The sequence below is a fragment of the Lissotriton vulgaris genome, chromosome 11 (assembly GCF_964263255.1).
Source record: "Lissotriton vulgaris chromosome 11, aLisVul1.2, whole genome shotgun sequence".
Taxonomy (NCBI): Eukaryota; Metazoa; Chordata; class Amphibia; order Caudata; family Salamandridae; genus Lissotriton; species Lissotriton vulgaris.
The window spans coordinates 539219725-539240955 of NC_141699.1; the positions used below are offsets into that span (position 1 = coordinate 539219725).

A 21231-nucleotide genomic window follows, 5' to 3' on the forward strand; every position below is an offset into this window, starting at 1 on the left:
GGTTCTGTGGATCGCTCCTTTTATACAGTTTCTACCCATAGGATAACATTGAACACAAAAGTTTACAACCCGGTTCCCACCATTATCCCCCAGAGGGGTCGCTTTGGTCACTTTGAAACACATCAGGTCCGGAACATAAGTGCGGAAACATTTGTCGGTTCCCAACTGTAAAACCCATCTTCCCACCATTAGTGAATTCCAATCAGCAGTAAAATAGATCGAAATAGGACGAAGACAGGTGCAGAGGAAGACGGAGACAGTGGGGAGATCGGAAAGGGTGTAAAAGGGGAGGTATCGGGAAACACGAGATACAGGCATCAAAGAGACGTGCCTAATGAGATGCACGGCTGAGACAATAAGTCCGTGCGGCAAGATGAGCCTCGAGCGGCGCCATCTGCCTTACAGTAGCATCCCCCTTGCCATAAAGACACTTACAAAGAACATGTGTCTTCCGCAAATATCTTGGGAGTCCCAGGGTCGCGAAGCGGACAACGTCCGTTCGCTGGCTACTTGAGGGCAAGAGACAAAATGGATGCCGTATCTAAGATGGAACCCGTGGGTACAGATGAAAAACCCACATAACAAACGAACGGTTTAAGTTAGCACAGCGAAACTGCGCACACTTACTAAACTCGTCATTTGCGGTTCAGAGATACCAGACTCGACCATATTCGTGCGAGTCGAAAACACCACTTACAATTGTCACGGAACCTCAAGTCTCTGAATAGTGAAAAAGCCTAGTTCCATACCAAGGCACAGTGAGAAGAGTTTGGTTGCTTCTACACAGCGACACATTAGCTTTCTAACTACCTCAGAAAATTACAAGCAAACTCAGTCCCCACTACAGTAACAAGCCAATTTTAGACCCTCCACAAAAATGCTCCATCTGCATGTTTTAAAAATGATTACTATGTATGCTGGAGGCACAGATTAACATAAACATTTTGACTCATAGGATAAAGGGTGGGTGGGAGAGAGCAATGAAGAAGAAAACTGAACACCTTTTCAGGGTTTACGAATTTAACTTTCTTGTAGAACATTGAGGGCCTGAGTCTCGAAGGTAAACTTTTGTGCAAGTTTAGTACTTCTCGGTGTTCACCAACTACGCGCAGAATTTTACGATTCTGTACTCCCTACACCTGTCTGTGCAGAATTCTCTGCACTGGCAGATTCTGCAATCGGGGCAGAGAACTACACACAAGCATAGAGGGCATGGAGTCGTAAAACTACGCACATAGGGCATCATTACGATGGCGGGCGGACATTGGAGAAGTGTGGCTCAAATGTTTAGAGTGGCAGACCCTGATGCAGAGGTCTGGTCCGGGACCAGGGTTCAATACCCGCCTCGGCCGGTCTTGGGCTCGATTTCCTCGGACCTGATAATTCTCGCCTCGGTGCCTATTCTAATCATGGGTCCCACTCTGCAACTCTGGGCAATAGCTTGCTTAATCTCCACAACGGCCCCAACAGCGCTGGGATGCCTGGCTTCACCTTGGGGGTGCCCAGGAGTGGACATTCCACCAGGAAGGGTTCCTAAGCGGTATAATGACAGCGCCGGGATACCACCGTTGGAGGTAGCTGTGCACTTTACAAATGGCATTTACATTACATTACATTACATTGTCCGCCAGCCATCCTGAGGGAAAATGGGACCGCCCGCCTTATGTGCGGCGGTCCCGTGGGGGAGATTAGGATTAGCCTGCCACACTGGCGGGCGCATCACGCATTTTTAACATTGCGGTGGGCGGTTCTTTCAGCAGCACCGGCCGCAAAGGTAAAAATGCATGCAAATGCAGGGGGGTACCATAGGTACCCCCATGTGCACCCCCACCCACCCAACTACCTGGGGCCCCGCAATGGGCCCCCAATGGTGTACTCCGCATGCCTTTCCATGGTGGCAACGCCACCACGGAAAGGCTGCTCTCTGCCTGCATACTAATATGGATGGCGGTGTCTAGCAGACACCACCACCATATTAAACCCATTTCCACCCGTTCGACTCGTCAACCGGGTGGAAAAGCGGCAGACACTCATCCCGTCCGCCGGGGTCCTCCCGCCATACTATTGTGGCAGGGGGAAATAGGTGGGTGGCGGGATAGGATGTAGGGCGGATTGCCACCTCCATGCGAGCGGTGGCGATCCGCCCTACATCCTAATGGACCCCATAGTTCGGGAATTGTATTTTGCAGCATGTTTTGTAGTATAACAAAACATACTACAAAGTAAAGTTTACAAGTCATGTCCTGGGTCTGTATAAATAACTTTGAAATGCACCACTGTTCTGGCTTGTGTTACCTGATGAATTTTTGCCCGCATTCCAGGAACAAAAAGGAGGTATGATTTTCGTGATAACAAAAATCTTAATTAACATAATTATAAAATTCCATCTCCAGAGATTACTTTACATGATTATGCCAGACGGTGACATCAAAGAAAATCACATACACTTCTGTTCCCCAGAGTATAATTTGTAACAGTCAAACTACAACTAAAACCGCTCCATTCCTGTAACCAGCGGTATCCAAATTAGGTTCAAGGGTGGATGGGTTTATGGCAGATTTTCAGGCTATCCACAATAGATCTAGATGGAACTTTTATATATATTCAATTGTTATCTCGAAGAGATGGCTTGGATCTGGTGTGCCTGGACCTATGATGAACACCCCTGCTTCAGGCAAATGCAGGGTTCATCAATGTTGTATCAGGATGGGAATTGTTGTTGCACATGAGGTGCTCAACCTAATTATTTTTAAATATATTACAGAAAGAAAAATTAGGTTTAGCAGCCTAAATGTGTATATCAAAATCTCCCTTACTATCACTCACTCAATCAGTGGATTTAAATAGTGCAACTAATCACCCAAGAAGGTATCCAGGTGCTTGAGGGCCAAGATGGTTCCGGTGACTCAATCGAACAACCAGGTCTTAAGGGCTCTACGGTATTCCAGAAGCTGCAGAGGGAAGAGAGTCTGCTATGGGGGCACAGCTCACAATTCTTAGACTTAAGAGCTTTGGAAGAATATACAGACCCAAAAGTATAACTCTGGAATTGGGCAATGGTTAAGTCCTTTTTCGAGTATATAAATATTTGTTTCTGCTTTAGAGAAGACAGTTTATTTGTCTGGATTCAAGGAAATGAAAATGTAAGCATTTGTTCATAGAGTGTAGTACTCCAGAATTACATGCTTCACATACTCCTGCCATTTAGTGTTGGGTTTGGACGTTTACAAGTGTTTTTTCTTAGACAAAAGTCTTTTGAGTCACAAGATGCACTGTGACTCTGCCCTTAGTTGGCAATGTGCAGGGGCACCAACTTGTTTAGATTTTTATTTGCTTGTTTGTATAAGCTTTATTCGAGACAATTCTCATAAAAGCACATAAAATCAACAGTTACACAAAAATACATAATCGCAAAGTAAAAAATTCATTAAACACAATGCAGCTCATACAACATTTACACATAAAACAATTTATACCAGTAATATTACATAAAAATTTGTTAAAAAAGGAATTCCTGATTACCTGCTACCCCCCAATGACCGTCATCTTATCGCCCAAGCCCAACCCATATATTTGGCTACCCCTATGACAATCGAATCCAGGTTTGTTGTGCATAGGATTCTTAAGGCCACTACACTATCTCGTGTCCCCAGATTTTTGCATACCGGCGAGAGCCATTTTCTTCTCGGATTTACATAGGCTTGGCATGCAAAGAGAAAATGGCCTATGCTCTCCTCTGCATTTTCGCAAGCAGGACATATGTTGTTAGTTGGTCTGTGCCAGCCAGATGTCAATTTCTTAAGGGGAATGGATCCTGACCTTAACTGAAAGACTAGTTTCCTGTCCATAGGTACCGTGATGTTATCCCAGTAATTTTCTAGGACAGGAATAATTTTAGTCTCCAGGAAACGGCCAGACATAGAGTCTGCCCTGGTGTCGTTCTGCATCGTACCTCCCACCCAATCCCAATATTGCTCTTTGAGGGCTTCTTTGCTTGGGAAGATTTCTCCCTCGGGGTTGTTCCAAAGATTCGAAAACCCTAGATTTACCAACATGGTCTTCAGGTGTTTTAACCATTTTATCTTATGGAAGATATCTTCTTTGATTATCCACAGAAAGCCCTCTGCGTATTGTCTTATTTCTGGAGTCGTCCAGAGGCGTCTCCAGTAAAGAACTGGGCGCAATCGAGCTCTGTCGACAATCGTACGTCTGCCTAGCTCCAAGAACAGTGGGATTAGAGGGGTGCTCTGTGGGAGTCCTGTAATCCCTCGCATGAACTTGTTCTCGGAAGTCTGAAGAGCCACCAGACTATCCCAAGCCCATAGTTCCGCGCCATATAGTGTGGCACCCAAAACCTTCGCATCATATACTGTCATTGCGGGTTTTATAGGTTTTGTTTTTGATTTACAGTGTTCCCCCCTTAGAGCACCTGAAAGCTGCTGGTGCTTTAAGACCACTTTATTCACATGATGCGTCCAGCCTGTCCCCCCCGCGATCTGTACTCCCAAGTACGTGAATTCGTTAACTATATCAAGCCTGCTGTTATTTAGGGTAATCTTGGGATAGCTCCTGCGTCCTGCAGAGAAGGCCATTAGTTTAGTTTTTCCTACATTTAGTTCCAGCCCGTGCTCCATGCAAAAAGCATCAAAAATGCTTAATGCACGTTGCAACCCCATGGGGGTCTTAGACAGAATAAGAGTGTCGTCAGCGAACATCAGGATCGGAACCCTGGTGTCCGCTAACGATGGGGCATCTACACTAGCCTTCGACATTCTCTCGACTATCCCGTTAATGAATAACGAGAAAAGTAGAGGGGCCATAGAACAGCCTTGCCGAACACCCCTTTCCACAGGGAAGTCCAAAGTTGTCTCCCCACTTCCACCCCACTGGACTCTAGCAAAATTGGATTCATGCAGTCGCATGATTAATGTTAGCAGATCTGCAGGAATCCCCAGCTTTTGGAGGACCGACCAAAGCTTGTACCGGGGGACTAGATCGAACGCCGCCCGCAGGTCGACAAACGCGACGTACAGGCAGCCCCTTCCCAGTTCGACGGTCTTCCACCTCAATATGGTGAAGCGGAAGACCTGGTCAATGGTACTAGTTGCTCTCCTAAATCCCGCTTGGTATGGGGAGAGGGCGCTATTATCTTCTACCCAGTCCATTAGCTGGTTTGTTACCATTCTCCCAACAATTTTCTGTATAGTGGCTATTAAGCTTATGGGCCTATAATTAGCAGGCAATGAGCGATCGCCCTTCTTGTGGATGGGGATAATGGTTGCACCCTTCCAAATGTCTGGGACCACGGCCCCCTTTGCTAAGGCATTTGCTACAAGGAGGGTGTATCTCGCCCATCTAGTCACATCATATTTGAAAATATCAGGGGGGATACCATCCGGACCTGGCGCCCTCCCACATTTCGCGGAGCAGATGGCAATTTCCGCTTCACTAAGGGAAAATAGATCTTCTGTTGCATAGACCAATATTATATTATCGGCTACCACAAGTTTGTTACTTTCCGCGTACTGTGGTCCGAAGTAATCGACCCAGGCTTCCACTGGTACATTATTGTCAGGTTTTGCTGGGCCCGCACCGCTACCCCACTTGATAATTTTCCAGAATAACATTGAGTCTTTGTTATCAGAGGCTACTTTTAATTGGGCCCAATGGTCTTCGTCCCATTCCTTTTTGGCACGATAGATGGCTAATTTGTACAGTTTCCTATTCTTAATCACTGCAGCACGATCCCTATTCCTTATGGCATGCCCCAGGTCTAGTCGCGCAGTTCTACAGCGTTTATCAAACCACCTACCCACTTCCTTAGTTTTCTTCCCTTTTCTTTTCTTAATGAAAAAACATGGTCTTAGAAGGGAGAATAAATTATTGTGGATTTCGGTGATACCCTTGTCCCCTGGAACCACTGGGGCTGCTGCTTCAATCGCGGAAATTGCACGATCAACCTCATTATTAATATATGTCATAGTGGCTTCATTTGCTAGTACCTTGGGCCATTTTAACCTTCGCTCATCGTTGCTTAAAGGAGGGGTTTCATCGTGTGTCACAATAGGGTTTCCTAAACCAGTATTCCACCACCTATGGGACACACATAGGGGGTTGTGGTCGCTTTCAACCCGGGGCCTAACAGCCATGTCAACAACCCCATTCCACAGCTGGAGACTACACAGTATATAATCAATTCGACTCCTATTAATGCCATTGTCAAAAGTGTAGCAACCCTCCTTGTCACCAAGTGTCCTGCCGTTTAGAGCTCTTAAACCATGTTCCAAACAAATTCCGTTTAGTAATATGATCTCCTTTGTCCATCGCTTCACAGGTTTTAGGTTTAAAGATGGTACTCCCCAGAGATTGTCCTCTTCACTCTCCATAAGGTCATTTGTACAGTCCAAGGGTTCAAAAGTCCTGTTTAGATCCCCAACAATTATCTTTACATTTTCCTGGGAATTGGCCTCCATTGCATCAGACAATAACTCAATAGTGGATAGATTTGTTACTTTGTCTCCTCTCACATAAACATTGTATAAATCTATTGATTGGCCCTTGGGAACGGATATTCTTAGTGCTTGCAGATCAATGTTTCCCACGTCCAGGGTTTTTATGTTAATGTGCAGATCCTGTCTAACCCAAACAGTTAGGCCTCCCTTGGGCCGCCCTCTTCCCCCTTTTGAGGCTGGTATACAATAATTCAAGTAACCTTGACAAAAGAGTGGATCACAAGCCCAGGTTTCTTGAAAACAACAGATGTCAAAACCACTTATAAAATCCACCCAAGATTGGGAATCCAACTTGCTAGCCAACCCGGCGACATTCCAAGATAAAAGTGTACCAATGTCTGCGTTTGTCCCGTCCCGAGCTTTGACTAGTGGGAATACTTGGGCTGGCATTGGGCTTTCCATAGGACTAGTCAGCCTTTCTAAGTCATCTGTTGGGTCCACAGTTAAATCATCTATTACATTTGTGTTAAGTATTCCCAGTCTTGGGCCACCTTCTTCGAACACACACCCCGCCTCAATGTTGTTCACCAATTGATTTGTAGCAATAGTATTACCACAAACGTCACGTAGACCTTCTACTTCTTTTATGATCCCACCTGTGCTATCAGTGCCAGTATGTCAATACCCCCAGCCCAAATCCTGCCATCCTTCATAGGGATTGTAATATGTATGTAAGGTATGCTTATGACCAGCAGGGGGAGGTGGTAAAGGATTAACTGGCCATGATACAGTAGGGGGGATTAAGGGCTCGTTGAGTAGACTTGTAGTTACACTTGAGGGTCGGGGGTAAAAAAAAGGTAAGGTCCACAATACCAATTCCACCCTTATTTGTTCCCCATCCCTGCCTTGTTATCCATCCCACCACCCTAGGGTCTTGGAAATTAACCACAATACAATCCCCCCCCAGGGTTTTTGGTGTGTAACCCATCCAGTCAATTCTCCTTGCCCCTATTATTAGCCCGTCAATATCACCCGGCAGAGGACGGTTTTCCTTTAACCAGTGCATGGTCTTGTTTTTAAGCATCTGGAAATTTTCTCTCTGTCCTGGGGGTAAAGGTGGTACATTGATAAGAACTGCCACGTAGGGGAAGGAGTCTGGAGTAAGATTAATTGGGGGTTTTCTATGGGGTGGCTTTGGCAATGGCGGTGGGATAGATTTGGGGACTTGGGGAACGAGTTGGAGGGCAGGCTTCTGCACCTGTAGTTTATTATTTGCTTGGGACGATGCTAAAGATTTACCTGCCGACTGGCATACATTAGCCCCGTTTCCTCCCCCCGGGATGTTTGGAGCTATGCGTGTGCTATTGGTTACGTTTACAGATGTTGGTACTTTACCCACTTGTTGACACAGTGTAGCCTCAACGTTCCCAGTGGCCGGTGGATTTTTTGTCTGGGGTATTATGGGCTGTGTAGGGTGCGTTGAAGTCGACTGCGGTGGTTCAGGACCAGCAGTCACTCTCTCAACCCTATCTGAAGTTTTAACAATGGCTTTAGCTGGAGGTTTGTTTTGTTTGGGAGGTAAAGGAGAGCCATTTCGGGGATTTCTACCCTTGTCCTGTACATGAGGGTTATTTACGACCTGGGGGTTTGTGTTTGCTTCCGCTCTATTTGCTTTAACCAAGGATTTTGTCGAATAGAAATTGTCTAATGTTGTCTGCTCGAAGTGGTTTAACCTTTCTGCGAGCTTAGCAATTCTATCCTCAATAGGGGTAAGTAGTTGTCTGAACATTTTTTCCAGTTCTGGGAGCACATTTACAAATGATACAGAATTTTCTTTACTTGGTACATTGGAAACAGTACAAGAATTTTCCGCTATGTCTTGGCTATCCTGGGATACAAGAATAGTTGGTGTTACACTTCCTGTACTTTGGACTTGTTCATTAACTACCTTTCCAATGTTCACAAGTTTATGTAGCTTCCTGAGTTTTTGTGGGGGTCTGACCACCTTTTTGCATTTTTTTGCGGAAGCTGGTCGTTTCCTTTTGGACCCAATTTTGGGATTGGCCGGTGCAACCTGAGGACGTAAATCAGGGTGCGATGTTGATTGGAATTTACTGCCACATGGATTGTTTGAATCTGCCACGTCACTCTTATTTGTTTTATCGGCCTGGACCTCAGAGTGTTCGTGTGTAACTGGGAGGTTCACTGATGACAAGGGGGTTACCAAAGTGGGGTAGGCTACATTTGGAAATTTGTCCGTAGAGTTCTTAAGTATTTCAATGGATAACCTACGCTCTGCACGCTTCTCAGCCAATGTTAGCTCTTTGTCTATTGTCAATGAGCGATTAAAAAAGAATTTGTCTAAGGGACCAATAGCCAGTGGACCAGGCTCCATTGAAAGAGTCATCAAGGGGCAGTTTGCAGCACTCGTATTTGTAGTCATTGCCATATTGATTACAAGATAATGCAGGAGTGTCTATGTCACTTACTGTGATTGATGATGTATGGCGTTGGCAAGAGGGGTGGCCCAGCCCGGCCTCCTTCGGCCCCGGACGGCCACAGACGGTCCCGCCCTTGTCCCGGGCTTCTCCCGGCGCCCTCCCGCGCAGCGGGGATGTTACCTCCTTTTATATGGCTGCTGTGAGCACCGAGAAGGCGGGGCCGGCAGGGAGAGGAGCCCAGCTGGAATCGGGCGCGCGGGGACTCCTGGTCAATGGAGTCCTCCGCTCTACCCTCGCAGCCCTGCCGGTCTAGTGACGCTCCTTCTAGTTGGTCCGCTGCTGCTGCTGTGAATCCGCGAAGCGGGACCCGCGAAGCGGGTCCGGCGAGGAGGGGCGGCACACAGCAAGCAGAGGCAAAGGTGAGGAGTGGCGCTCGTTGTGTAGCGTTAGGCAACAGGAATTTTTATTTGCACACCAGGTGTGAATATTTTGGAGTGGTGAGTAAAAAATGTATGGAGGACATGTGTAACGGTAAAAGAAGTTATTTATTACAATTCCTTTGTCACTTTTTGCATTCGTCCCCCTAATTTCTGCTGTTTTAGGCCCGCTTTTGCTCCGCTCCCCCTCCAAGGACTACTTATGCAGGCTGCTTCGTGGCCACGTGCACCGGGCGTGCCAAAGGCAAGCCCACCAGTGGCAGTCCGTGCCTGGACCGCGCCCAGCACCAAGAACCCTGGACCCCCAGCCATTGTCGCTACACCGCCGCTGAGCTCCTCGCCCTGGCCCCCAGAGGCCGCAACAACTGCTGCATTTTTCCGCCTAGACACACAGAAGAACCCTTCGCCTGCCACCGCTGCCAGTTCACCTGCGACACTGACAACCCCACTGCACCTACACAGACAACCTCCAACCCTGCGGAACAGCTCCAGTGCAAGCTGTTCAACATCAGATCCCTCTACAAACATGCAATCGAAATCTGGGACACCATCATCACCTCCATACCAGATGTATTGTTCATCATTGAGACTTGGCTCATGCCGTCCTCAACCTCTGACATCGTGAAAGCAACGGCCCATGGCTACAAGATGATACACAGGGATCATGCCAACAAACACGGAGGAGGTATCACCAACATCCACAAGGAGACCCTCCATTGCACCACCATCGAAGACATCTCATCAATCATGGAACACCTCAACTTCCAGATCTGGATCAATGCAAACACAACCGTCAAAGGAACCCTCGCCTACAAACCCTGGGCCCTCGCCTCGGCTTCTGTGTTGCCATTACCAAAATCATCACCCCCCTCCGCCCCCCCAGGCAATAGACTCCAGGAACGACACCTTTCTCTGCAAACCTCAACTTCCACCTCGATGACCCAAAGGACCCCAATTCTGCCAACCTCCTGGAAAGCATGAGCAACATTGGACTCGCTCAACTGGTCACCAGCCCCACACATTGCACAAGACACGTACTGGACCCCATCTTTACAGCCAGCGACCGGATCAAATTCAGTAGAATGGGTAATATTGCCTCCAAAGGAGTTTGTTGTCTTCGATTAAATTGACTTATCTATGAAACTGAGTCGAATACAGGTAACTTAATTGTCCTGAACAAAATTAATTCCAGTTAATTTAAAAAAACATTCAAACACTTATAACTGATTAAACATGACAATACTTAACAATAAGACAAAAACAAATAGACATGTGTATAGGCAAAAAAGTGAATTTTATCAAAATTAGGTCACAAAGGGAAATATACAATGCAAAAGAAAGTATGCAAAACAGGAATACAGGATATATGTCTGAAAATAAATCAAAATCTCTGTAAGGCCTGTTAGCCGCCGATCCAAAATAAAGATTAGAAGAATTTCCTTTTGGATAAAGCTGAGAGTCGACGTTTCGGTCTTTATGGGCAACTCTTCAAGACCATCATCAGGACAGTAGATAGTAAAAATTGTAACTCCCTTAAATCGATAGTTTGCTCCGTGTATTTAGAGAGATGTGCAATGTGTAGCAGAATCAGCGTTGTATCTATTTCAAGAAGTAAAGGTTCGCTTTTGAAGCTTTGTTGGTCAAATCTTGTGCTCTCTTGCATGGGGGTCGCAAGGAAATTTCGAAGCGTATAGATAAAACAATCTTTAAGTGTATTTAGAGTAGCTAACAAGGCTCTCTTCATTAAGCTCACTCCTCGCACAAATGTCAGAGGGGGCACAGTCAATGATGCGTTCGACAAGGATCAATCTGTTTAATGCATCCGCGTACAAGGAAAGTATCCGCCGTTATTCCGCAAGCTTGCAAGAGAGCGCAAGATTTGACCAATAAAGCTTCAAAAGCGAACTTTACTTCTTGAAATAGATACAACGCTGATTCTGCTACACATAGCGCATCTCTCTAAATACACGGAGCAAACTATCGATTTAAGGGAGTTACAATTTTTACTATCTACTGTCCTGATGATGGTCTTGAAGAGTTGCCCATAAAGACCGAAACGTCGACTCTCAGCTTTATCCAAAAGGAAATTCTTCTAATCTTTATTTTGGATAGGCGGCTAACAGGCCTTACAGAGATTTTGATTTATTTTCAGACATATATCCTGTATTCCTGTTTTGCATACTTTCTTTTGCATTGTATATTTCCCTTTGTGACCTAATTTTGATAAAATTCACTTTTTTGCCTATACACATGTCTATTTGTTTTTGTCTTATTGTTAAGTATTGTCATGTTTAATCAGTTATAAGTGTTTGAATGTTTTTTTAAATTAACTGGAATTAATTTTGTTCAGGACAATTAAGTTACCTGTATTCGACTCAGTTTCATAGATAAGTCAATTTAATCGAAGACAACAAACTCCTTTGGAGGCAATATTACCCATTCTACTATATTATTACCCAAGCCCCCAAAGGTTTACTGGGTTGCTCACTCTATTTACCGGATCAAATTCAGCCACCCCACGAACTCAGCTGAACAAACCACAGCATTGTTCACTTCACCATCGCAGGCTCACCACGACACCGCCACTCCCTGCTCACCACTGTTGGAAGAGAATCACTGAGCCCAATTGGACCGCCTCCCTCAGTGCCAACAGTTCCCATACATCCAGCAATGCCGAGACAGCTGCCCAAGACTTCTCCGACTGGATCTCCAACTGTACCCACACTGTCACACCCATGAAAATGGCCAGTACCAGAAGATCCACCAAACACGCCAGCTGGTTAACCCCCGAACTCCGAGTCCTCAAAATCGAGTGAAAACAACTGGAGGGATGATGGCGCTCCAGCAAGAACCCCCTCAGGCCTCTTCGCCTTCAAAGTGGCCTCCAGCAAGTACCACTGCTACCTCAAGAAAGCCAAAAAGGCTGCCATGACCATCCACACTGAGGCAAGCACCAATCACACGAAAGAACTCAGCAGCAACATTAGAGGATTCTCATGCCCTTCGGCCACCGAGACCTCGATCCGTCCCTCCCAATCCCTCTGAGACTCCCTGACAGACTGCTTCCACAACAAGATAGCAGGCATTTATAGCATCTTTGACCAGCAGCCATCTAATGTCACACACCGACAACTCTAACAGCCCCCTCACTGAATGGACCCCACTCACCACGTTCATCACCACAGCGATCATGACCTCCATTCACTCCGGAGCACCAACAACCTGGGACAGACATCAGCAGCACTCTCACCACCATCCTCAACTGCTCAATTACCACTAACACGTTCCCCGAAGCATGGAAACCCACAGAAGGGAAACCCCTCCTAAAGAAGCCCTCCACCAACACCAGCGAGCTCAAGAACTACCGCCCTATTTTGCTGCTCCACTTCCTGACTAGGGTCCTGGAGAGAGCATCAACCACCAGCTGACCAATCACCTGGAAAGAAATAACCTACCTCAAAGCCACACAGGCAGGCTTCTGCTCCAACCACAGTACCAAGACCGCCTTGATAGCCGCAACCGATGACATCAGAGCCATCCTCTACCACGGCGAGTCAGCAGCCCTGGTCCTCCTCGACCTCTCAACGTCCTTTGACACTGTATCCCACCCCATCCTCATCGCCAGACTTCACCACATCGGCATCAGAGGTAACACCCTCAAATGGATCTCCTCCCTACTTCACAGGACGCACGCAAAGAATCCATCTTCCTCCATTCACCTCTGAACACAAGATCATCATCTGCGGAGATCCCCAGGGATCGTTCCTCAACCCCACCCTCTTCAACAACTACATGAGCCCATTGGCTGAAATTGTTCGCAACCACGGCATCAACATCATCTCAAACGCAGACGACCCCCAACTCATCCTCTCCCGCACGGAGGACACCATCACCAACAGGTGCACCTTCCAGAATGCCATCACTAACGTCGCCAACTGGATGAGATTCAACTGCCTGAAACTGAACACAAACAAGACCAAAGTTCTCTTCTTTGCAAATAACACATGGTGGCCTTCGGCACTTGGACCCTCACCTACTAACCAAGCCCGCAACATCAGCATCATCCTGGAAAGGGCCCTCTTCTAGAAGCGCCATGTCAGCAGAGTCGCCTCTTTCTGCTTCCACATGCTTCGCAAGATTTTGAGGTGCTTCCCCATCAACACCAGGAAAACAGTAACTCAAGACCTAGTCACCAGCCGACTACAGAAATGTCCTTTACACTGGATTCACTACCCACCTTCTCAAACGTTTACAGACCATACAGAATACGCCAGCGAGACTCATCCTCGACCTCCCCAAATGGACCAGCATCACCCCCACCTAAGAAACCTACACTGGCTCCCCGTCCCAAAGAGATACCAGTTCAAGCTGCTGACTATCGCCTATAAAGCCCTCCACAATGCCGGTCCGTCCTACATCAACCGCCTCACCTTCCACCAACCTACCACATGACTACGATCTGCCTCCCTTGCCATTGCACATGTCCCCCACATCTGAAGGAGCCGCAGTGGAGGCTACTCTTCCTTCTACCTCACCGCCAAGTACTTGGAACAACCTCCCACTCCACCTTCGAATCACCATCTCTTTCGCCGACTTCACGAGAGGTCTCAAGACCTGGTTCTTGGACTGAAGCACAGCGTACCCCCTGCGCCTTGATACCACCCGGGGTGATAAGCAGTGCTTAACAAATACTGATTGATTGACAAGTTCTGTGATCAGAGCCACAAGCTTCCAGGGAGGGGGGTGGACATGTGAATCTACCGCAGTACACCCTACAAACAGCTCGCAGGGTAAGAAATACTTTCCGTTAGTAGCATGAATTGCTAGCAGTACCCTTCTACAAAGCGTTTCAAGCATGTAGATAAAGATGTCTGAAAAAGTATCCTGAGGACCGTTTAGCAAACCATTATCTGTTGTCGGACTAAGATATCCACACAGTAATGTTTAGTGGGGGTTGACTAAGTAGCTGCTTTGCATATGTCAGCAAATTGAATATTTCCCCAAAAAAGCCAGAGTTTTTGCATTCTTGCATGTGCGGCCTGGGGGAAATAGGGAGAGCTCTTCTAGCTTTATGATATCTAGTTTGGATGCATTCCACTATTCACCTGGCAATGCCTGATTTAGAGAAAGTGGCCCTTGTGGAGTTTAACAAAGGCAATGAAAATTGGGACAGTTTTGAGTAAGGGCGTGGTCCTGTCAATGCAGTAAATAAGTGTCCATTTGACGTCTAGAGTGTGAAGGGCTCTTTCTGCTAACTAGTCTGGCTAAGGGAAAATGACTTGGAACTCTAAGGTTTGATTGAGGTTAAATGGAGAAACCGCCTTGAAAAAAACTTTAAATTAGTCTTGAGCACCACTATCTTAATCAACCTCAATGAAGGGTTCTTGTTGCGTGAAGGACTGCAACTCACAAAGATGTCCAAAGGATGCTATGGTTACAAGAAAAACGACCTTCCAGGAAAGGTACTAGAGAGGACAAGTGTGCAAAGGCTCAAAAGGGGTTCCAGGAGTCTTGTGAGAAGTATACTGAGGTTCCAGACTGAGGCAGGTGGCGTGGGGAGGGGGGGTCGGGGGTTAGGTGGTGGTAAGGGGAGGGAGAGGGTTAGGTGGTGGTGGTGGTGGGAGGGGGGGACTCTGGGAGGGATGACTCTTGAAGCTCTCCGTGAAGGCTTTTACTACTGATTTGCAGAAAAGGGAGGAGTGCTCCCTGTTTTGCATGTAAGAGGCTGTAGCTGCTAAATGGAGACATATGGAAGTGTAGGTGAGACCTGATTTTTGCAGGTGAAGTAAGCAGGAGGTAATATCCTTAACCGTGGATTTTAGGGGATCCAGGTGTTTAGTGGTGTAATAATGGACACATCTCTTCCACTTTGCTGCGTAGTAGGCTCATGTGGCAGGCCTGCGGGACTCCTGTAAGATGTCTTTGCATTCTTGTGGACGTGTAGGTAACCGAACATTAGGACCTCAAGCACCAAATCATTAGTTTGAGCTGTTTGGGGTCTGGGTGTCTGATTTGGCCTTGACTCTTAAGAAGGTTTCTGTCCTGTTGAGGAGCTTTCTTGGGAGCCAATTAACATTTCGAGGAGTGCTGAATACCAGGGCTATCTGGCTCACGTGGGAGCTACAAGGATGAGAGTTTGAGAGGTTTGCTACATCTTCCAACCCATGAATGGAAGGCATGGGAGAGGCATAAAAGCGTAAGCAAAGAACCCCAACCAGGTGATCTATAGTGCATTGCCCATGGACCGTGGGTGCAGGAACCTGGAAGCACAGTATGGGCATTTTTCATTTACAGGTGGTGAACAGCTGTAAATGTGTGTGCCACAATGCTGAAAGTTATCGAAGTAGACTTGCAGGTGGATTTCCCATTCATGGACTTGTTGATGCGTCGTATTGAGCAGATTGGTCAAGTTGTTGTCTACCTCTAAAAGGTACTCAGCCATGAGATGAATGTAGTGGTGAAGTGCCCAATGCCATATCTTTTGTGGCAATAAACATGGGGGGATACATTGAGTACCACTCTGTTTTTGGAGGCAGTACACAGCTGTCATAACAGTTTTGATCAGTACTACTGTGCCCTGAATGAGGGGAAGGATTGATGTCAGGGAAATGTATTAATGGTAAGGAAACTGGAGGGTCTTCTTTAAGTGGAAGGTGGGATAGGCCTGGCACACGAGGTCGCCATGGTCCGGGAGAGACAGAAGTAAAAATCTCTTGGTGATTAGACCATAGATATTTGGTGTGCACTGGGGAGAGTACTGGGATGGTATCCATTTCATTACCGCGAGTGCGGCCCCGAAAAGAGGGCCCAAGGCGCTAATAGTAGGGAACTGATGGATACATTTATCTCAAGTGTCCCTGCAAAGATCTCGGATGACAAAGGTCCCCCCTCCACCCCCCGAGGAGCAGAATCAAATTGTACTTTTTGTGCCTGAGCGCAAGTGTGGGAAATGCGTAGAAACTCAGAGACTCTGAACTAGGCGCCGAACCCAAGGACAGCAAAACAATCTAACATGTAGTTGGTGCCCATGTGCATTGACAACTAAGAGATGAGTCACAGTGCACAGTGCATCTTGTGAATGGAAAGACTCTTCAAAGAAAAACAACTTACAAACGTCCAACACTAGATGGCAGGAGTATGCAAAGTATATGTATCTACAGCAAAGCATGTGTATCTATAACATGCTACGAAAAATTATTTCCTACTAATCTCGCATGATATTCAGAGAATCATCTTAAAATGCTTTTCAATTGATGACACAAGATAGGTTCTCTACTTCTTAACCATACAAAGTTTCTTGGTACATGATTCAGTTAAGAGCACAAAACTTGTTTTCCACTGTGTCCAGGTGGGAACATTGTACAAAGGAGAATAAACAGCAGAGAAAAGGCACAGTTCTATAAGAGATAGGCTCAGTGTGGTGATAAACACTGGTTCAACGACGGGTCTGGGGCCGTGTCTAGGTCCCAGGAGGTAGGGGCACCGATGGCACTAGGGTAGGAGTGGTGTGGCACCCGCTATACAGGATGGCGCAACCCGCGAAGAAATGGGAAAGGGATGCATTTGTGACCTAAGGCAAAAATATATGAAGCATATGTGACTAGGAAACGCTCATGCGCTGTATTTGCTGCTTAGTTATCAGTACAGAGCTACATATCACTTGCTAACAGCCTATGTGAAGTGATGATTGGCGCAATGACTGTTTTGGCTCCACTTTAAAAACAAATTGTAGTGGAGTACACCACACTCAAAATCTCTTATGGATGTTCAGGCCAGCTTGCCTTGTTCTGCTTCTGTAAAGCCTTTCAGGATGCGCTTCAAGTGGGGGTATTCTTTTTATGGCCACTCCTCTACCTGTCACTGCAAAGCTCCATGCAATTATGCCTGACAGCATCTGCAAATTAACGGGTGAGCATCAGGAATAAATAAAGGAGATAACATTTTTTTTTACTTCATTTTGTTTTTCTACAGAATGAGGGCTGTGCACCTAAAAAGAAATGAAAATTGTACAGCTGTGAAGAAGATTTTCTGGGAATCAAAAGAGCTTTGTTATGTTTGTACTCACAAGTCATCGAGAGAACCACCTTGTCTGCGGCTAAGTGGACTTCTTTGCAGGTCCACAATGTCTGTCTGCAGGGCCATCATTTTCCCAACCAACTGCTCCACTTCCTCCTCCTAGTGGCAGAGGACACAGTTAATAAACAGACCTGCTTTTTTATGATACAGACTTTCTACCAACTTTCATCACATTAATCCAGTAGCACACTCGCATGTTTGAGCCTATTCTCCTTCATCAATATACCACCACACTCCGGAATGCAGCACACGCTCTACATACATCATTATGCTATAACATACTCATTTCAAAACACAGCTGTTCAGTAAAAACCATAGATACTTTTCTCACTTCCTCAAAACCTACAACACTACTACACCACCTCCCCTGCCCCCCCCCCCCGACCCCAGAGAACCACAACTATACTCAGGCTTTCTATACTCAGTCTCCTTACAATCAATATGCTACCACAACTATGGCATCCCTCAAAATAATCCGCAGTCGCCCAATCACATCCAGTAGTCCCTATCCTCAGTCGATCTTCCACCACATTTGCAACATCCTTTGTCACTCCGCTCAGGTGACAGCCTCACATCTTTTCACACACCACCTTTTTTCTACACAGATATATCCAACACCACGCACTCACCGTCACACCATATTCTCTTTTCTTTAAGTGTCTCATTTAGAAGGCAGGCTTTCCCACACTTAAACCACTCTTTCACACACTTTCATGCCATTGACTCACCTCCACAACAATCCGTTCACACTATACTCTTCACACCTTATTTTGTGCCCACAACACAAGGTCCTCTGCATTAGAATGTTCTTCAAATATATTAGACAAACATCCCCAGCACATCTCTTATACTGCCCAATATGATCTTGATATAAACACTAGTACCTAAAATTGTAATAAGTAAAACAGGCCCACTAAAGCACCGGGAACAGTCAACCTATTTGGGGAGTCCAACAGTGCAGCTAATACACAAATGATTTTAAAAGAATGATCATTAATATTGCTGGCCTTCTTTCCCTCAATGTAATCTTTACTCCCAAGCACAGGGAAGATCACCTAGGATCTAGGGAAGCACATATGGCTCAAACTCTAGTCGTAGTACTACTAGAACATTACATTTTTTAGCACACCATTGAAGACAATCAAGTGCTCCAGGCTTCTAATGGCTGGTAGAAGCCCGGAGTATCAACACTCCAATATTTGTTCACAGTTGTTGCTGTGTACAAAAGCCCCACGGAGCCCAAGGGGATTTCATCGCCCCTTAAGCTCTGTGAGGCTTTTGTTATATAAATAAGAAATTTCTGCCCTCTAGGGGCGGAATGTTCTAATAGCCTTAGAGCCCTCCATAGCGGGCTCCACGGTCATTAAAGGCCTGCTCCCTTGTTAAAAGCCCTCGCCAGCGTGCCTTTAATGGTCAGTAGCGCCAGCTATAATAAAGCTCTTGGAAAAGGATTCTTGATACACTCCAAGTGTTTTTGAAAATATGTAGCTGATATGTTAAAAACACATGCTTAAGACTCGTTACAATATACTCATTATGGAGCCTTAAATGGTTTCTTTACAAATTATCATCTCATAAAACTGGAGATTCTTCATTAGACCATGTTAAGGGAGATGACTCAATCCACACAAACACAGTAAATTGGGGATTATGCGACCACCCTCCTTTCCCCATCACTCCACTGTGTTTGCATCCTCCCTAAACAAAGCCTTCCACAGAGTTCCCCAGTCTTTGGTCTCCAGTACTCTGCAGTTTGCTGCTGATACACACCCGTCCACAGAGTTCCACTGCTTGCTCCATCTCCCTCCAGGCTGACAGAAGCTTTTCTGACGCTGAAAAAAACATTGGAAGAGAAATCCAATTGAGATGAACCACAACAAATCAAGTGATAAGAACAAGACATGGCGATAAGTCATTGTGAAAGCAAAAAATGCTTGAATATATGGAAGGACAGAGACTAAAACAAAACTAACATTACAAGGCAGAAGATAAAGTCCCACTGCAGTGAGGCTATGCAAACCATGACTTGTCACCCAGAGACAGGTGGTAAATCGCAACTGAAAGAATTGGTTTAGAGGACCTAAGGACGTATTGTCTCTAGAGCATATTTCTTGCAATAGCCAAACTAACTTCATGAAATGCTCATCTGAGATCAACAGCCACCTTCACTGGGACTATCACTAGCAGACAAAGCAGGCCACAGACACCAGGTGCGATAATTCAGTGCCGACTAGGTTGCAACCTTAGAATTTTTGCACTGTAGCAGGTTTCTTCCCACAGTCCAGCAGGAAGCAGAGAGAGCAAAACTGCACAAAAGGAGACAAACCCATGTGCAAGGGATACCATCTCTCTTAATGCAAGTGGCCAGGGTAGCACACAAAGCATTCTGCTGAATAAATACCAATCAAAGAGGAGCCTCGGACTTCACCCAATCAGTGGTAATACAGTGTTGCACTCCTCAAAGAATACTTAATGGACTAGCACTTTTATGCAACATTTTGAAACACTTAAATGTACACATCACCGAACCTCAGGAACCAAGTCTAGGTGGGTTGGCTTGTGATTGACATTTTTGCAAGAGACCTTGGCATAGTCTAGGATGTCCTTTGAGAAAACACCATTGTACTGACAATTACAGAATGCCCTGATACCATGCCGGAGGCTACTAGAATCATCTGACAAGAAAATGCCATCAACTTTCCCACCCTGGTAGGGAAAACTATGGGTTGAGAACGGGATGCTGGAATTGTTCTGTTCTAGTTGTCAAGTGTTTTGTGGGGTTGTTTTCTGGCCCACGAACATATTTAAGGATGGTGTGCACAAAAGAAGAAAAAGGCCACTTGGAATGTTGTGTCTTACTTCAACATCCCCTCAGGATATCTTGCCCAGCAACTGGCGAGCTGGTCTACTTTATCTTTTCTTACTCCTGGAAGGTGCTGTGCTAACAAGATGAGCCAATATTTGCAATCACACAACTTCTCTTCTTGGGTCTCTCCAAAGTGTTAGGCATCTTAAGACCCTTGTGATAAAATGTAATATGTTGCTGTGGTGTCACCCATCATGCTTAGAACCTGTCACTCATGTAGAGGTAGAAACACTTTCAAGGCCCTCTTGGCGGTCTTCCATTGTAGAATGCTGTATGTGTACCTCATCCATCTTGAGATGAGATTGTGGTCACTCTGATGGGCAACTGTAAAGTGCAAAAGTGCATGCCCTTCAAGAGGCAGCGTTATTGTTTCCACCATTTAAGGGCACCGCGCATTCAGGTTACAAAAGAAACACTGCCCTTTCAGTCGTCCAGGATTTATATCCACTGAAGGGGAAGCTCTTCTTGAAGAACTCTCTATCAGATTCTACACCACCTCAGGATGGTGGTGCAGGGCAACATTAGGTTTAGAAGTGACAGGTGTGTGTTGAGAGCTCCTGCAGGAGTTAATATTTAAGTCTGAAGCAGTTTGTGAACATCATGGAATCCAATGTTTTGCTGGTGGCACTCTGTTTAAGACTGTGTCCAGCTGAATTCCTAGGAAAATTAAGGGAGTGAAGCTAGACTTTCAGATGTTTACTGCAAAGAATAGTTTTCTGAATAGGTAGAGGCTGAGGCAAGCCAATTCATGTGTTTGAACATCTGATGAAGTCTTTATCACACCATTTTTGAAATCTGGGGCTGAAATGGGCGCAGAGGTGGTGGTTTTATCAACATTGACATTTCTGAATACAGAATTGTGATTGCTCATTTGAATGAGGTCATATCTGACTATTTTGAGGCATAATGGGCTATAATTCTGACCAACTAGAAGAAGGTAACCAGAAGGTTTACATGTC

The 21231-nt window shown here is 45.9% G+C and overlaps 1 protein-coding gene across 1 annotated transcript in view; it reads right to left on the reverse strand.

The window, feature by feature from the left end:
* IKBKB (inhibitor of nuclear factor kappa B kinase subunit beta) overlaps positions 1 to 21231 on the reverse strand; it is a 616380-nt gene that overhangs the window by 93545 nt on the left and 501604 nt on the right. The window contains exons 15-16 of the mRNA XM_086943580.1: positions 19177 to 19238; positions 17396 to 17505 (exon numbers count right to left, since the gene is read on the reverse strand). Coding sequence (XP_086799706.1) covers positions 17396 to 17505; positions 19177 to 19238 — 172 coding nt within the window. The remainder of the gene's footprint in view (positions 1 to 17395; positions 17506 to 19176; positions 19239 to 21231) is intronic.